This window comes from Micromesistius poutassou (assembly GCF_964030765.1).
Source record: "Micromesistius poutassou genome assembly, chromosome: 7".
NCBI lineage: Eukaryota > Metazoa > Chordata > Actinopteri > Gadiformes > Gadidae > Micromesistius > Micromesistius poutassou.
In genome coordinates, this window is record NC_140277.1 from 5,889,151 (window position 1) to 5,907,349 (window position 18,199).

At 47.5% G+C, this 18,199-nt stretch overlaps 2 protein-coding genes across 4 annotated transcripts; one reads left to right on the forward strand and one right to left on the reverse strand.

Annotated features, from left to right (window-relative positions):
• The first annotated feature begins 386 nt into the window (after positions 1–386).
• On the forward strand, positions 387–10,638 carry LOC311350595 (E3 ubiquitin-protein ligase TRIM8-like). 3 transcript variants are annotated; one of them, XM_084470664.1, is made up of 8 exons: positions 387–720; positions 1,044–1,118; positions 1,266–1,875; positions 7,392–7,487; positions 7,800–8,033; positions 8,532–8,563; positions 8,710–8,825; positions 8,946–10,638. In XM_084470664.1, exons 3-8 carry the CDS (start codon positions 1,306–1,308, stop codon positions 9,677–9,679), a joined length of 1,782 nt encoding a protein of 593 aa, XP_084326790.1. In that variant the 5' UTR covers positions 387–720; positions 1,044–1,118; positions 1,266–1,305; the 3' UTR covers positions 9,680–10,638. The 3 variants fall into 3 exon arrangements, with proteins under 3 accessions (XP_084326790.1, XP_084326788.1, XP_084326789.1); XM_084470662.1 differs by having other exon boundaries at positions 387–1,118; XM_084470663.1 differs by lacking the exon at positions 1,044–1,118.
• A 5,854-nt stretch (positions 10,639–16,492) lies between these two features.
• npm3 (nucleophosmin/nucleoplasmin, 3) lies at positions 16,493–18,132 on the reverse strand. The gene is made up of 5 exons (XM_084470272.1): positions 17,970–18,132; positions 17,683–17,768; positions 17,470–17,589; positions 17,277–17,370; positions 16,493–17,045 (listed from the first exon to the last, which is right to left on the reverse strand). The coding sequence occupies exons 1-5, from the start codon at positions 18,049–18,051 to the stop codon at positions 16,942–16,944; spliced, it is 486 nt and encodes a 161-aa protein (XP_084326398.1). The 5' UTR covers positions 18,052–18,132; the 3' UTR covers positions 16,493–16,941.
• Positions 18,133–18,199: the final 67 nt, after the last annotated feature.

Here is an 18,199-nt window from a genome sequence, read left to right on the forward strand (position 1 = left end):
TCTTGTCGCCGAATTGTATTTTATGACAATGTGTTTAGTCTGTAGTGTATTGATGTATGTATTGCAAACACTTCGCAGCATTATACGCATTAGCCAAGGTATACATTTGATCAAATGAATGCCAGCCTTTAAGTGGTGTATATTTAATATACTAATGCATTCACACACTGGGCTGAAAGGGACAAAGGGGGACGGCTCATAATTACATACACCGGTCATTTGCAATTTCCCCGGTAGAGTTTGCTCTACCCGTTCCCTTGCCCGTCTCACTCGGACTCCTCCCCCTTTATCTAGCCACTCTGACGGGTCACGTGGTCACGTTATCCGAGGCAGGGGCAGTCAGTGTGTGTATGTGTGTGTCTGTGTGTGTGTGTGTGTGTGTGTGTGTGTGTGTGTGTGTGTGTGTGTGTGTGTGTGTGTGTGTGTGTGTGTGTGTGTGTGTGTGTGAGAGAGAGAGAGCTCAAGGCTCGCGAGTTGTGTTTCTACGTCGCCCTAACCTATAAATACAGTCGAGGAATTCAAGGGGAATCACGGCTGCCTAACCAACACCGAAAAGGGGATTTAATTATACATTAGTGAACTACCGGATAGCCCGCTGAAAACGCGAGGGCTGGGAGGTTTCTCCTATTCGAGGCTGACGGCGAAGCGCGGAGATCTCTGTCCGCGGACTATGCTATAGGTGCACCGGAGGCTGCGGACGACATGGAGAATAAATAGTTGGTAACGTTGCTTTTTATTCAAGAAAACAAATGTCAAGTGGCTGATAACAAAGCCCGGATGTGTTATTAACCACGGTCCACGGTGTAATCGCAGTGTAATCGCTATGTAGGTGATGAGATATCGAGTGTGTGCACGCCAGTGTTATCCCGGAGCAAGTTGTCGCTTGGTTTTTAAATGAACCCCACGTAGGAATGAGTCTCGCTTAATGCCTCGCCTAATGCCTCGCCTTTGATTTTTTAAAACGGGATGAATTTATGATCAGTGACCCGCTTCCACCACCACTTTTGGTTAATCGCGAAATACAGTCCGAATCAATTACCCAGCAGGAATTTCCGTCACCTGTCTTCACGGCACAAAGCTTCCTGTAGAAGAAAAAAAAAACTCAAGCGAGGTGCAAGGTATACGCACAGCCATGCATTCATTGTGTATGACTTATTCATTACAGAATATGAAAAAATCAAAGTCCCCGCTTAACAACGTTTAATTGCACGCGTCTCCCTGATAATTAAACTATCCACGTTTTGTTTTTTTAATTTTTCACACAGGACACAGAACAGGCTAACGTTTTGAATCAAATCGCGCATCATGGATGAGGACTGGAAAAACTGCTTCGAGGAAGAACTTTTGTGTCCCATTTGCCTCAACGTATTCGACGAGCCCATTCAACTGCCGTGCAAGCACAACTTCTGCCATGGCTGCATCTCGGAGGCCTGGGCCAAGGACGCGGCGGCCGTACGCTGCCCCGAGTGCAACCACGACTACAGCCAGAAGCCCGCGCTCGACAAGAACATCAAACTTGCCAACATCGTGGAGCGGTTCAACGCGCTGAACACGGAGAAGGCCCCCGTCATTCTCCACTGTATCCTCTGTCGGAGGGGCCCCCCGCTGCCGGTACAGAAGGTCTGCCTCCGCTGCAAGGAGCCGTGCTGCCAGTCCCACATCCAGACCCACCTGCAGCAGCCGTGCCCGGGCCCGGGGCACCTGTTGGTGGACGTGGAGGAGCTCAGGGCGTGGAGCTGCCCCCGCCACGAGGAGTACAGGCTGTTCCACTGTGAGGACGAGCAGGTGGCCGTGTGTCAGTTCTGCTGTATCTCCCACTGTGCTGGCCAGAGGCACTCTGTCTGCGACGTGGACACGCAGCGCACGCACATGCAGGTAAATACTAGCTCACTTAGCTGCCCCGCCGGTCAACACACACACACACACACACACACACACACACACACACACACACACACACACACACACACACACACACACACCCTTGTAAATCCTATGTACTCCTACAGGCCCCCGCCTCGCTCCAGTGGTCTAGTTATTACTTGCTGTTCATCAGGTTTTGTATTTTAATGGTGAAAGGCAGAGAGCACTCTTCTTGTCTCCAGCCCCCCCCCCCCCCGACCCCACCCGTAATCTTTACTGATTTGAGAGGACTGGACAGTTGAAAGGCTGGCTGGATGGGCTGCAAACACACACACACACACACACCTTCTGGAGTTTAGGCGTGTGTGTTGTGTGCCTGCCTGCGGATGTGTCCTATGATGCAATCTGTAGCCACAGGAAACACGGACTAGTTAGTTCCCATCAGGCTCTTTCATCACTGTGGCTTCTGGATTCATCAATGAGGAAAGGTACAGGCACACTGTGTGAACACACTCTGTGAACACACTGTGTGCGTTGCTCAAGACCTCGCCCTAAAACAACCCACTTCTGGTTGGCTTAATTATCAATGACGTGGGGATCATTGGACCCGTTGGGATTATTATATATTTGTTTAATGCTAAAAAATAAAGAAATCGGTGCACGTATCATTCACTATTACAGAATACTTCTTTAGTGTTAAAGAAGGGTTGAACTTTGCCGGTCCATGAGAGGCGAGAGGGGAGAGCGACGGGATTGGACAGGCTAGATGAGATGGTTTGTACGAGGCATCAGGTGAATAATAATTAGCCAGAAAGAGAGCGCTCTTGGCACAGCCGGCCTCGGGAGAAAGAGAGGAAGAATGTTTCTCACGCACCGCAAGGCTGCGCTCAGCGTTTGCCGAGAGAGGGGGAGAGAGAGAGAGACACACAGAGAGTGGCTACGTTATTACATGCATACTACCACTATTGTGGAGATAAGTGGGAAAGGTGTAAGGCAAGCCACCCACACGACGCCGTTCCTTATACCTTCTCGTCCATCTGCCGCGTTGCCATAACGACAGAGTTGTGATGATAGTAACATTTCTCTATGGAATGTTATGGATGCGTGCAATATTTTGTGCCGGGTGTGCGGACCTCCACCCCGGTCTTTATTACAACCCTTGCCCCAGTTCAGAGCTATTATTGGGACAAAAGATGTCTGTTCAGCCCTTTCTACACAGCTGGTCTTCACACACTCGCACACATGCACACACGCACACATGCAAACGCACACACACACACACACACACACCTGTGTTCTTTCACAACTGGCTGTTTGCTGGTTAACAGGAGTCATACAGGAGTCAGACTTTCAAAAGAGAAGGCTCTTCCACCTTCACAACTCCCCCACTCAGTGCATTGCGGGGGTCCGCTGCTTCTTAAGTGTGTGGTCTTATTAAAAGCCCCCCCCCTCCCATCCACCACCAATGCCTTGAAACTCTGAAGCCATTGTTGAGTATGATGTCAGGTATTTTCCGTTTTACATTGTCTATGCAAATTGTATTCTAATATTGAATGCACATTCACACATGTTTGTTTCGCATTTAATCTCAAGTCAAGTCAAATGTATTTGTATGGCCTGCAATTAGTTTCAATGGTCTTCACAGGCCACCGTCATACGACATTTACAACCTCTAACCCTAGGCCTCCGAAGGCCAAGAAAAAACATCCCAAAACAAACCCAAACCGGAAAGGGGGGAAACCCTGAGAAGGAAGGACGGCTTGCAGGACAGCTATTAGTGCAGTAGATGCCAATGGGCAGAGATTTAATGGCAGTAAAAATGAATGACCTATTACTTTTAAAAAACATCGGACATCGTTTTTTCGAAAGCAGTCAGGGGGCAAAGTTCGCTTATCTCTTCTTACTGTGAGGTCTCGCTCTCCTGGGAACCACTGCACTCAGTTTTACGGAAAGAATTTGAATTCCCCAGGAGGTGATGTGATAAACACAGAATGAATGCACAATCTTACCAAGTTCATAACTTAGCATTTGGCTTTGGCTCTTTGCCTCCAAGGGAACAGGGAAAGCAGTGCTGCGCTGTGGACCCTGAAACTCATACGAGGAGGTACTGAAGGCAATACACCAGTCATTTCAATTGTGGGAAAATTGATGAGGAGGAGGAACGTACTTCCCACGCAGCCTCACCTTCCCCTCGTCTCTGAGCCAGGAAGTGGTGTTCCGCGGAAGGCCTGCTGTGCTATCTGCTGCTCCCAGTGTCGACTCCGACTGTGAGTCAGTTCCCCAGAAATGCAGAGGGCAGGCCGATGACATCAGACGTGGGGAATAGTTTGTGGGTTGATTGTGAAAGAGCCTCTGTGTCCATTGAGCCCCCGGGCTCTTCATTTAAACATGAGCTTCCTGCGTGACCCGGGGGTGTCCAGATACCTAAATGGCACCACAGTGGGGGGAGAGTGATCATTGGTGGGGTTTAATCTTGATAAAGGTAGGCTTTCACGCTGCCAGGGGAGATCAGCAAACAGAATGTTCCCAATGTTTGCCTCCTGTTATTTCAGGCACACGGGACAAAGGGAGGATTGGAGGGAACAAGGCAAAATAAGCAAGATGGTTTGCTCAGAGGCACCGGGTCAGGGTAAACCCCGGGGCTACAATGCAAAAGCCAACTTTTTTTTGTATGCATGTTGCCCAGAGGGTGTGTTAAACCAGGGTTTCAGGAATGCTAGTTTATGAAGGTTTATGAATCACTAGTTTTATACAACGCATGGTAAGTTCACTTCTAAGTAGAATGCGTTCATAAAGTCTCCAAACATTTTGGGAACACTCCTTAACTAGCTTCCTGGTTGCTCCCAAGTGCAAAATATAAAAGCAATACTTTATGGGAAATGTTGGCCAGATTTGACCATGACTCCCTCACACAAGTGTGTGTTATGAAGATAATGGGGTGTTGTTTGGTTGGGTGGGGGTTGTAATAAATGTGGGATGTGTCATGGGTGGGTGACTAAAGGAATAGGCCTACATTCATTTGACATGTGATATGCGTTGACCTCACTTGGAGGCCGGGGAGGCTGGGGAGAGGGGTCTTGGAAAATCGATATTGATGAATATCAAGTGACCAGAGGCGAGGGGAAGGGTGAAAACCAAAAAGCTAGTTTTGGTCTGTGACCGTAAGAGTAGACTCGTGTAAGTCTAGTGTGGAATATAATATGTGTCCATGCCTTCAATTTGTCAATTATTCTCAGTCCTAGCTGGGGTAAATTAGTTTGGAGTTACGCTGGACAAAGCTGTGTCTGTCAACAAAAGACACACAGTGCCAGACAACAGGGGCTATTTATTCTATTTTGAAAAGTATTTAACAACATTGTTTGCTTTGTGGCTCATGAAGGAGAAATTCATCCGTATTTCTCGTCACCGTAGCTGCTGACGATGACGGCAGAGATGAGGTAACCGCGGCCCTTGTACGGGGGACAGGGGCCACGGCGCACTTCCACGTTTTTAGGAATGAAGCTCACGTGATTGGACATGAGGCGCCATTGAAAATAAGCACAGAAAATACAGTGTTATTCGGTTCAAGTTAATATATTTGTACAGATACACATGCGCGCACACACAGACATGCACACGCACACCCCCTTAGATGTGTCCGTTTCGGCAGATCAATTCATTGTCGTTTAGTCCCAATGGCCACATTTCCTGAGCAGAAGCGATGTCCGACAGCATTGCGTCAGGGAATAAAATCCCCTGTGACGGCCGGCGGGGAGCGCGACGCCAGCGCAACGCCAGCTCTACGGCAGCTATAAACCCTGCTTCTCCAGGTGTGATGGCTTTGTGACGTGGGCCCGGCTTTTGAAGCTGATGGAAGGGCCCCACCCCCCGTGGTTTCACACTCTGATGAGATTCCACTAACACAAAGCACATTGTAGTTTCACATGTCTAGGGAGGGACCCTGCCCTTTTTTTAGGCCTTTTACATTCAATATTTTACCACAGGAACTGAAACTTTTGAAAATAATTATTTAGGTTTCTGAGACGACGTCCCTCGCTGCTGGTCTGACCCTGTTGAGTCTGTTGAGAAATACACTGTGACCGGGCGCTTGACATTTGTAGCGTAGCAAAACCTATTGCAGTAGATGGTGTATCAGCCTGTCTAAAACGAGGGATCCTGCAGCCGGTGGTTGTCTTGAGGGCAGCTCGGTAGGAACCTGAAGGGGCCTGTTGCCGTGGTACCACCATATAGCTGCTTTTCAGCCCACTCGCTAGGAACTGGAGGAATGTCTTTCGGAACTAACTGTTGTGTTTCGATCGATCTTTCTTCTGATCATCTTTTGTTTCTTCCACTTTTTGTCTTAATCCACTCATGAGTGTGTATGTTGTTCTGCTTTTTACTGGGCCTGGTTACTTACTCACGTTGGGTTATGTCTGTGTGAAAGCGGAGCCTTTTGCCTCACTATTGATTTCCATCATTGCATTCCCACCCTGGCAAACATTGGGAAAGAGACGGATAGATAGCGAAAGAGAGAGGTTAGGAGAGCGAGAGAGAGGGGGGCAGACCCCAGGGTTTCGCACACAGACATGACAATCTGTCACTGACACACAGACCAATGCAAACAATGAGAGCCATGCATGTGGCAAAATGGGGAAGAGAGGGGGCTTGAGTTTGGCCTTTTTTTTATCCTCTTTCTCACACACACACACACACACACACACACACACACACACACACACACACACACACAGAGCCCTCTTTCTTTCCCATGCACACTCACGTGCGTTTTTTTGCTTTCCCATATAAATACATACGCAGGCGCTTTGTTGCCATGACAGCCTCTTTTCTCTTATTTGGGCATGGTGCCGTTCCCATGCAGAATGAGTTCATTAAAGCCTCTACCTGCCCTCCCCTGATCCCTGTTAGCTGTCAGCCTCTAGCGGCAGATTGATCTGTGTCTCCTGCAGTAAATGGAGAGGGGATTATGCTCACTGGGCCTTTTAGAGCTGGCCCGGGCCCTCTCCTTAGATTCAGCTCACACAGAGAGAGAGAGAGAGAGAGAGAGAGAGTTTGGCTTGTCCCAACATTAGCTTGATGTTTCATTATCCCCTATGAATTCACAAACCAGAGTCGTACACAGATTTGATTTCTCTCCTTGTGCCGTTGGCTGACCCGCCTCTTGCTGCAGGCTGTTTAGGATTCTGGGAAGGGGTTGCCGTGGTGACGGACAAATGCCGGTCAGTTCAGCACAGGTCACGCCACGGGCCAGGGTTCAGCAGGGCTTCATTGTGTGTTTGTGTGGGTGTGAGTGAGTGTGTGTTGGTGCGTATGTGTGTGCCTACAAGTGTGTGTGTGGTTTGGTGTGCGTGTGTGTCTGCAACCATACAAGTGGCGGCGTGAATGGGGGTGTATGTGTGTGTGTGTGTATGTGTGTGTGTGTGTGTGTGCGTGCATGCCATGTGTTGTGTGTGTGTGTGCGTGCATGCCATGTGTTGTGTGTCTGTGTGCTGAACCCCTCCTCTAATGTATTCCTCGGTCTCCACTCTAAGGGCCGCCTGATGAGGCAGCAGGAGAGGCTGGACGGTCGTGTTCAGAACATCGATGAGCAGCTCAGCAAACTGGAGTCAGACAAGTCGCTGGTGAAGGTACAGTCACACACACACACCCACACGCCACCACCCCCCCCCCCACTCCTATATATGAGCTCTCTCATGGCACGCTAACAAGCCATTGTCCAAATAGTGAATCACATTCACGTTCAGTCCCGTTTTTGTATGATATTGTGTGTTTGTGTGGAGCTGCTGCTGCCATGATCCAAACTGACCAAGTTGAACTCTGCTGTATGTAAGCATACTTGTTTGTGTGTGTGTGTGTGTGTGCGTGTGTGTGCGGACACGTGTGTATTGACCGAATCTCTCCTCTCACTCTCCTCTCTCGCCCTCTCTCTCTCTCCACAGGATGCGGTGAGCGAGCTCAAGGAGCGCGTCAAAGTCCAGTATCGGCGAATGCAGGCGCTGCTGGAGGAGGACCTGAGTGAGACCATGCAGCTGTTGGACAATGCCCACAGTGCGTACCGCCACAAGAACTCCCAGCAGGCTCAGCAGCTCAAAGAGAAGCGGCAGGAGGCGGACAAACTCAAGAGCTCGGCGCAGCTGGTCTACCACAAGGCGGAGAACATCAGCTTCATGAAGGTAGGGGGCCCCTACCCTCTTGTCCTACCTGCGTCTCCTCCCTCACACACGTCATGTTACAGCATGACATCAAACACAAACACACACACACACACACACACACACACACACACACACACACACACACACACACACACACAGGCACATATTCAAAGGGAGGGAATTTGCGTATCTACAATTTTGGACAAATTAATTGCAAATGATTTGTGGATTTGCAGAGTTGTGGAACTAACAACATAATAAAGTTAAGCCAATGGATTTAGCTGTGAATTTGTGTGGTGACACATACAGGCAGGCAGACACACCCAGACGTTTCACACGCAGAAAGAAGTCAATGGTTTTGTCGCCTACACGCTTGTTTCTCGACTTGTTTCCTGCTGCCTGAGAATGCTTTCCTCACGCGCAAGGAAAATAAACGCAACAAATTAAAAACGTCAGACGGATTTATGTATGTTCAAATATCATGAGGTCTCATTTCTGGTCTCCTTCTGCTTTCAGAACACAAAGCCGTATCAGCTGTTAATGGACAGGTAAGCATTTCTTTTTTGGCCCACTGGTCAACCAGTGAGCTAATGCCACAAAGCTACATCTTTAAAGAGACATGTTTAAGCTGGTTATTTGACTGTGTGTGTGTGTGTGTGTGTGTGTGTGTGTGTGTGTGTGTGTCCTGTGGTAGGTCAACATGGTACCTAGATAGTGCCCTTCCCCCTCAGAGAGTGGGCCAGCTCAACTCCCACCTACTCCTCTCCGAGATCACAAAGAGGGAACAGAGCCTGCGCAAAATTCTCAACGGTGAATAGCAGAACATTTATCTTTAATTCACTCTATTTTGTCTTTTATACTTCTACCATTTGGCCGTTTGTATTGGAATTTGAATGACTGTTTTCTGTGATCCCTCCCACCTCTCCACAGAACCGGTGAGCGATTTGTCTGTTCTGCAGTGCGTCTCGTCCCAGAGGGGCGGAGCTACCTCCTCCTCTTCCTCCTCCTCCTCCTCCTCCCTGGAGAAGAGGAAGCACGCGTCGGCCTTCCCAGAGGGCCAGCATCCGGGCACCTCCAGCCCCCAGGACCTCCCGCTGCTCGGCTCCGGCAGCAAGAGAGCCTTCCTGGGCGACCACCACCACCACGGCATGCGCGGGCCCTCCTCTCTCTACCCCTCCGAGAGCCTGGCCTCCCAGACCCCCCACGCGGGGCCCGGCCCCAGCGGCAGGGCCCTCGACGGCTCCGCCCAGCAGCAGCAGCAGCAGCAGCAGCAGCAGCAGCGCATGGCAGAGCTGGGAAGCGGGGCGGGCTCGGCCCACCAGCTGGGCTCCATGTTCCCCCACGGGCACTTCTCGGGCGGGGCGGCCCCCCAGCAGCAGGCCGTGCTGCCGCAGTACAGCGGCCGGAAGATCCTGGTGTGCTCCCTGGATAACTGCTGCTGCTCCAGGGTGCCCCCCCGCGGCCGGCCGCCCTACCCGGCGTCGGACTCCTTCCCCTGGATGGGCTCTCAGGAGTACCCCCCTCAGCCCTCACTCAGCTCCTCAGGCCAGCCCCTGCAGGGTCTCTCCATGCGGGACTGGATGGACACATCCCAGACCCCCAGACACCCAGACTTCTATGGGCTGTACGGGCAGAACGCAGCCAAGCACTACGTCACCAGTTAATAGGCCCCAAAGCGAGCAGGGGAAGGCTTTCAGTCGTCTGGTTTTCTATCTTTCTAGGTTATGTTGTCATTTCCTTCTTTTTCTCTGAGGTGAACCACAATGTTGTCCCTTTCCTTTCCTTCCTACGGTTCTTCCTTCCTCCTTTCCCTCACATCCTCTGCATTCTCTCACTCACACAGTACGGGACTCCACTCTGGAACAGACTTGGTTTCAAACAACAGATTCTTCATCATACTTTTGGTGGAAACACGCTGAATTAAGTTTTGGCTTCAGTCATCATTTCTGTGTTTGGACATTAGGGGTGAATCCATGCTCTGGTTGCCCTGAATATAAACTGTTCTAACTGTGTTCCACTACGCTGTCACTGTGTATGTTGTGAGACTGGGTGGTCACCCACTGACATGGTGGTCTGGTCGGGAGAGGACTGCTTAGTCCAACACGTTCAGGTCAACCTAAACCCCATATCTTGCCACAGTCTACCAAGGACAACAACCCCCCCACCCCGAATCATTACAATAACACAGAGAAATTAATTCATTTCTACGTACGAATATCCATCCTCATGGGTCTGATTTCATTATTATTATTATTATTATTATTTAGTATATGTGGTTGCATTTAATTGGCCTGTAAGTGTTACTGTAAATATGGGCTCTTGAATCCATTTGAACAGGTACATGTAGAAAAACAACAACATATCCTTTGTCCAAGGGCCTTAACACAGACCAAGAGACTCTCGTGCCTCAAGACTCAAACTACTGTTGTGCTCTTCTTGGAAGTGTCAAGCTCTTGATTTCCTGTCAGTAGCTGAAAGCATGCAGGGATCTTCCCCAATGCACTCCATGTGACGTTCACACACACACACACACATATGATGGACTCCAAACAAATTTGTCAGGTTTTTCATGACTTTTTTGTACAAGATGAGTACACCAAAAAATTAAATATAAGACATTAAACCGAGCCAATGGTATTTCATGGTCGTTCTTATCGCTGCGTATATAAAACACCTTGTTACCCAGTATTGCACTGTTGCAAACGTTATTTGACACGCATGCACGCATGCTTGGAATGTATTGCGTACTTGGGATGTTTGTAATAGGAAAAAGGAGTGTGTGTTTTGTTCATTTGATATTTCTGTCCGGTAAACCACTTCTGTTTACCTCACACCACGCCCTGTATCTGATCCGCTATCCGTTCATTATGTAAACACACAAAAAGAATTCCGGATGTGAGCAGTCTATTTCAAGGGATGGTGGGTTTAGTCATGGACGGTATAGACTCATACTGGCTCCTCTAGGGGCGGCTCACCTTATGGTTTCCCTTTCCATATCTGTCCTTCTCTTTGTCTCATGAGTGGATCGGTAAGCTAAGTCACAGAGCAGAAATAAGTGATAAGTATAGCACCTCCCTCCCTCTTTTCTCCCCCTGCTCTCTCCCCGCTCCTTCAGGGGTATAATTTGCTGGGTCCCAAAGCGGAGGAGGAGGAGGAGGTGGGGGCGGGGGTGGGAGGGATAGCGGTTGGATGATATAAGCATAGAGTATGAATGAAGGCCGGGACGGCGCAGTCATCTACTTATCTGTCACTCACGCTCCTTTCATTCCTCCTTTCATTGGTCCCATCCCCCCCTTCCTCCCTAGCTGAGGGAGAGATGGGGAGCGAGGGGTAAGGGGCTGGCGGAGGGGAGGAGTAAAGGCTCCCGGGAAGGAGGAGACAAGAGGTGGGGGAGGGTGGGTGAGGGGGAAGTTGGTGCATGGTTTGAAGGAAGAGATAATAAGAGATATAGTGGAGGAAGGTGAAGCTCATCACATATTTATGGACCTTTTCCACCCCAAAAAATACAGACGCACACACACGCACACGCATACATACACACACAGCCCACCTCTTTGTTTGGCCCTGTGCTCTGAGAGGTTTCTTTGAAATCGATGAGTGAGAACCATGATTTGCGGTGCACTTTTAACCTGCCAACAGCTTGGAAGGCGTTGAATGCGTGCAAAGCGAAAGATGACGAGAGATGAAGTTGGGATTCAGTTACAGTGGAAAGAGAGGTGGTACGATTCTGGCTCAGTGTTTCGTATCGCATAGTTGGGAGAAGAACATGCAAGCCCCTATTCAAATCGTTTTAACACCGATTCATTCTCCAGACAAAGGAATGAATACCACTGAAATACCCAGCACAGCAAATCCAAAACACACAACACTAATGAATAATTTAAATTGGTCCAAAATTGATTATTAATCAGCCTGGAAAGAACATCGTATGGACTTGGTTATAGACGATGTTACAAAAGCCCCTGAATGATTTTTCATTTGTATTTCTCCTTACATTCTCTTCACACATCCCTGTTTATTTTGGTAAATAATTACACCATGAGGGACACGCCGTCACCTGATGACCCAGCAAAGGTTACTCTTTTCAAAGATTTATGTTGTATTTTTATGCTTTATGATAAAGTGAGATAGACCGGAAGGTATGAGAGGTAGAGGAGGAGGACATGCAGCAAAGGACCACGGGCAGGAATCAAACCCGGGTCGCTGTGATCAGGACTGTGCCTTAATGGTACGCGCTCTACCCGGAGAGCCACCGGGGCGCCCCCAACACAGGTTCCTCTACTGTGAGAAGGTTCAACGGGTGCACACAGCCTCCAGCGTGCTAGGAGCCTGCTCCGCTCCGCCGTGGCGGTGGGCTCTATCTTGTGCTGCACCGGGGCATAGCGTGTCACATCCTGTTGCGGGAGCCAATGTGTGTACAGGTGTCAAGGGAACCATTGTCATCACCCTGATAGTATGTGTCCGTCCATTTGTGCAGAAGTCAACCGAATATGTGCGCGTGTGTGTGCACATATGTATGTGTGTGCGTGTGCGTGCGTGTGTGCGTGCGTGTGTGAGGAGGTGGAGCTAGGGTAAGGTACGGGATGATGCACTTGACAGCTGCTCTCAGCTGTGGCAGGTGTGTTCGCAGGAGAGTAACACACCCTTGCCTGAAGCCCTGGCTGTACGTTTGAGATGTGTGTGTGTGTGTGTGTGTTGGGAAGTGTCAGCTGTGTTGCAGCTGTTGTTTTCAGGACCTAACCAGTGAAGAGTTGGCTCTCAAACTAACAGAGCCCTCTTTCTTTCTTTCCTGTGTCTTTCTTATCCTTCCTTCCTTTCTTTCCTTCTTTCTTTCTCCGTCACTCCCTCCCTCTCACGAGAGATGGGGATTGGAAATATTATTTTATCGATGACCTCCATGCCCCTTTATGTCCATCATCTCTGTTCAACAGTCAAACAAAGCAGTTCTCTGGACTGGATCTGTTCCTGCTAGTCAGTCAGTGATTGCGTGTTTGATAAATGATGGTGCATTTATTATCAGGCGAACAGGCTTGCCAATGTTGATTAAAAAGATACGATGTAGCATGCTTAAGCTGTTGCCATAGCAACTTCAGGTTTGGACATCGCTGGTGTTTCTCTAATTTCTCCACTCGTTTATTCGAGAGGGAAACAGCGTAGAACACGGATCTATTGTATGATTAATCTCGATGTCTCTCCTTTTTATTTATCTTTCAAGGTTATGGGTAAATGCTCCTTTGTTCACACTAACACAGTTACCATCAGTACGGTTGTTAGTATTTGACACAGTCTGTTGATGGCTACCAGTGTCCTATGGCAAGCCGAGGCAGAAACAGGTAGATGATTAAGTGAGTGAGTACATTGACCAGCCGACTGAAACCGGACACACTCCACACGATCTCAGCGCCCTGCCGGCCAGACCGAAGACCCAAGAGGTGTTGGAGAACTCTCCAGATCCAGGTGGGGTTGGCGATAATCAGGCATCCATAACTTATGTCTAGAGGGGATAGATACTAGAGTCCTCTGATGTGTAGCATGTGGTGTGTTTGCATGTCGGAGCAGGCAGACTCCCACCTGGAACTCGACAGAGAAACTCTTACGACTCATGCATTCCACCATTAGTCTGATTTCACTCCACATCCCTTCAGCCATAACACCGTTCTGCTTCTGGATGAAACACATCCTGCATGTGTAGTCTAATACTGGGTTAGATTCCCAATGACCCAAGTATACCTATAGGCATCTAGACTGTGAGCCAAAACATGTGAGGAGTAATGTCCTTTACCCAGACATATCAAGTCAAGGAATATCAGTCAGTCGCTTTGTACATCTGTCCGGTAAACAGCTTCGTTTGTACAGCGTCTACTAAAATAAAAAACAGGACATGAAGCCTATCGCCTGCTGGACAACCTTAACATTGACAAACCCTGCTTTAGGGCAGCGTTGGAGATTCACATGGGAGGGTGTACCGGATGCTCTGCAGGCTGGTGATCGATAAACAAAGGACATATTGTACGGGAAATGAGGGAGAATTCCTCTTCAAGGCCAGTCTCCCAGGTGTTCCCCTCAGACAGTAATCTATTGAAAGAGAGATATTTACCAGAGGCCTTATGATCAACTATGCACCGTTGTGTGCGTGTGTTTAATGGGAGGGTTGACGGAGCTCGTTTTACAGCTACGAGCGCACACAGCGACCACAGCAGGAATCCTCAAACGTCACCCAAACGTATTGGACCTGACAACCCAAGAAACGTGCCAAGGCGATGAAGCGTACCCAGTAACAGTCATTATTTGTATCATTATTATGATTATGTTTAAACCCTGCACTGATTGTATGGTATGCATACGTTTGCGTCTGAAGTGGTTTGTGTGTCAGAGTTTGGTCGGGCTAGAAACACAAGGGGGGGGGGGGGAGAATTATTAAAACAAAGTTTAGGGTTTCTTGAAACAGATCCACCAGCCGATACCGCCTGTGAAGCCATTACTGTCATGTTCCTGTACCTGGCCTCTCTTGTCCCTTATTTATCTGTCCTCTCACTTGAGGTGGCATGCTGAGTGGCCTTTTCAGTAGTAGTAGCTTACTGTGTGACATTCCCATGACAGGACTCTACGTATTATGTTTTGTGTGTTATGGTGGCATGGAGATATGATATGGATGCTTCTTTGTCTATCTATAGCAGGCTGGGTCACAACTTTGTGTCATGAGTACCATCATAACACATAAAACATAATACATACACTCTTCATGGGAATGTCATACATTCCCAAGGCCCGGCAAGATCCGGCCTTGCCTAAGGATAGACACGGGAGACCATATATAAAAAATTACAGAAAATGGCCTACATTTCAAATGTCGTATGAAATGTATGACTTCTTTTACATAATTGATCATGTTTTTTGCAGTGTCACCTATTATTTGAATGAAATCTAATATAATTTAATTTAATAATAAAACCGTTTGGTTATCTTTGTTGGTCAAGTCCCAGTTGGCACTATCATGAAGCCATTTAGGCCAGTTCCATTAACTCGAGCAGTCAAAAACGTGCTAGGTCCCATGCCTTAACATTAAAATGGCACTTGATTAGAACCACCGCCAGAGGAGACCTTGAAAGAGAGCCACACATATTGGTCTTATAGCTCAAGATAGCTCAAATCGTTCGATTTGTTCAAGATTCCTCAACCCTTAGAGAAAGCTGCCATTAAAGAAATCACGTGGTTGTCTTCCTGGTTACCATGGCAGCAAGTTATGAATACAACTCACATTGTGTGTATCGAAAGACTAGGCTCCTTTTCTGAAGACATTTCATCAATTTTTGTCCCATTACTGTGCTGTGACACCCTAATTTCCCACCTGAGATTGAAAAAATAAAAGTTGTACTATGCACAAAGAGGAAAATTGATGAACCAAATAACATGTAGACATCTAGGTGTGCCTGCTATCGCTTTAGCATTTAATCCTATGTTTAAATAACACCAACATGTGAGGCAAAGAATCTGGGCAACAATACATTCAGATATACGATTTGTGTGTGGTTTCCTTTTATTTGTAATCAGTGTGGTGTCATTCATCGTGCTATCCCTCAGCCCTCTGAGGAGCACCCCGTTAACAGCTTAATTCTCTAGCTCCATGGCCGTGTGTAGAATGGAGCCAGGGCAGAGCGGGACTCCATTGTATCTGAATAAAAGGGAAAACGAACAGGGTGCAGTGTGTCTCCTGCCAACAAAGGGCTGTGATCAGAAACACTGCGCACCGATACGACGTGGGTAAGGTGACCCTGTTACATCTCTGATGCTCCATGACACTCAAGAGAGGATTATATGATCGCTTCATGGCACCAACTACAATTCGCTCAAACCTGCCTGTCTCTCTCTAGAACGCTTTGGCCTTTTGCTATTGTGAAGCCAGAGCCCTCAGAGACATGATCGGGCTCTTTAGTTAGGCATGTAGTAATCTTGGATCCAGTGAACCGCCTGTTATAGAACTTCTGGGGGAGACTGCTCAGAGACTGGTCCAGAAATCAGGAGGGCAAAGGGTGGAGTTAGGCCTTGTTTTCGGTTTTGTCACGGATATATTATATCCAAGAAAACTTGTTTGCACGTCTGTGTGAAGCTTTCAGAAGGGGATTTTACAGTGTTGATTTGAAACCTTTATAGACCCTTTCTACAACTGCTGGTCGAGTGTGTTGGCCAAACACACGCTTACAGATCACAGCAACATGATTGGTCGAAAAAAGTAAAAGTGAAAAAAGTGCTATCCCCCTTCACCCAGATTTGAGTTTGTTTGCCTTAACCCCACACGATTCCAAAAGGCATTATAATGCTACATTGACAGTAGCCTGCTCTGATAGGAATGGCTATATCTATCCATCTATCTATAGTTTTGCCTCAATTTCTGTTTACGCTGATTTTTTAATTTATATATCAAGCATGGTATCGTCTTTTGCACAAATTGGATGTAAAAAAACTAGGTAATTTCCAAATGTATTTAACGTTTTTAATAAAGATAGAAAATCATCTTAATATTTCGAATTGAGACAAGGACTTGAGCAGTATGTGACCATTATACGTTGCATACACATTCGTAAAAATGTGGTTTTACTATCACAATGCTCATCACATACCCTCTATAAAACACATGTTCGTCTGAATGGAAAACATTACCTGCCCGCAGTCAAGTACAGCTGGTTGAGAAGTGAGCTCTAAACAAGAGCTGGCATAAGATGGACTGGAGATGGAGGTGATTGGAGAATGCCAACAGTCCCATAAGGAAACAGGGCTCACAAAATACAGTGCCCCCTTCCTCAGACAGTATTCCTTGTTGAAGTTCATAGAAGGAATAAACCCGTTTGAAAGGTAAAAAATAACTAACAAGGCGCATGGTATTAACAAAACTCAATGATGACTTTCAGTCCCAAAGACCTGCACCTCACTAGGACTTCTGCTTCTTCTTAGCTGGCATTATGGGGACGATCTCTTCATCCATCTCCTCATCGTCCTCTTCTTCAGACAGGTCGGAGTCTGCAGCCTCAGACGCTATGGAGGCAAGGAAGACGCAAGTTCAAAAGTTTGCCTTTGCATTCAAGGGTTCAGGGTTTTTAATTTGTGTAGGCAACAACACGTTTTCATATTCTGAGTAAAGATCATAGTCTTAGACTTATCATAGTCTACTTTCCAACCTTAACCCGATGGTGCGTGCGTTGGTGCGAGTGTGTGTGCAAGAAAATTCATAAGTTAGAGTAATATAAGAGGGTGACAGATAGTTACCGATAAGGTGTAAACCGCTAACAGTGACAGGTCCAGTCCCAGCCTTAAGCCGGATGGTCACTGGGGCCTTCAGTTCAAACTCTCCTAGACTTACCTGAATACAAAGCATTGAGATTCAACATTTTGGAAGAACATACATCGTAAATGAATAAGGGATGAATTGTGAAATTGTGTAAATATATTGTAGATTTACCATAGGCAGGCAGTTAATATGGAGGTGGGCAATAGGCACTGAAATGGTCTTTCCCAGGTGGTTCTTAGCCGTTACCTCCACTACATTGCTCTCTTGTTTGGCACCCTCTCCAATGCAAACCTACAGTGAACGGGCATCGTGTGTTAGTGACAGAATACATAAGAAGTGTATCACATCATGACCAACAACTCAACATATTAGCAATTCAAATACCGTCCGTAATTCAAGAAAGTGTTCCAAGTCTTCCTCTTCGTCCCCTTGGAAAGTGTAAAACGGTACTTTGGAGGAGAGTTCGCAGCCTATAAAAGAAAACAAATACTGCAGTTAAGTCACTATGTGTGGTGTACAGGATATTGTAGTTATTACACATCATACTGTTTAGAGTAAAATATCCTAGAGTCCGTGCATCTGTTTCCGAGGCTCAGACCACCGACCCACATGTGCGAATCTAAATCAATGCTACGTTAGCTGGTTTACCAGGCCTTTAGTTTAATACTTACTGAACAGAAAGCTTTCCAGTTTGGACTGACTCATACTCCCGCAGTCTGCGCCGTGTTCGTGATCATGATCTCCACAAGACATGTTGCCTATAATTATAATGCACACTTTACCTGTACACGCTGTTGGAAAATAAACCCGCTACAGCATGACAAGTGCGACGCAGTTCATGACGCGGGGCTTGTTGTCATCACTGTGCGTCAAAAAGAAATTGAGTGGTTGTTGTCAGTAC

What these genes read in the sequence shown, in the direction of transcription:
- LOC311350595 (XM_084470662.1), top strand. Translation starts at nt 1,306, where the DNA reads ATGGATGAGGACTGGAAAAACTGCTTCGAGGAAGAACTTTTGTGTCCC. An exon ending in CAGACAAGTCGCTGGTGAAG is followed by an intron (nt 7,488 to 7,799) that starts GTACAGTCACAC and finishes CTCTCTCCACAG; the next exon opens with GATGCGGTGAGCGAGCTCAA. An exon ending in CCTGCGCAAAATTCTCAACG is followed by an intron (nt 8,826 to 8,945) that starts GTGAATAGCAGA and finishes ACCTCTCCACAG; the next exon opens with AACCGGTGAGCGATTTGTCT.
- npm3 (XM_084470272.1), bottom strand. Translation starts at nt 18,051, where the DNA reads ATGTCTTGTGGAGATCATGATCACGAACACGGCGCAGACTGCGGGAGT. An exon ending in ACTTTCTTGAATTACGGACG is followed by an intron (nt 17,590 to 17,682) that starts GTATTTGAATTG and finishes CGTTCACTGTAG; the next exon opens with GTTTGCATTGGAGAGGGTGC. An exon ending in TAGCGGTTTACACCTTATCG is followed by an intron (nt 17,046 to 17,276) that starts GTAACTATCTGT and finishes TTGCCTCCATAG; the next exon opens with CGTCTGAGGCTGCAGACTCC.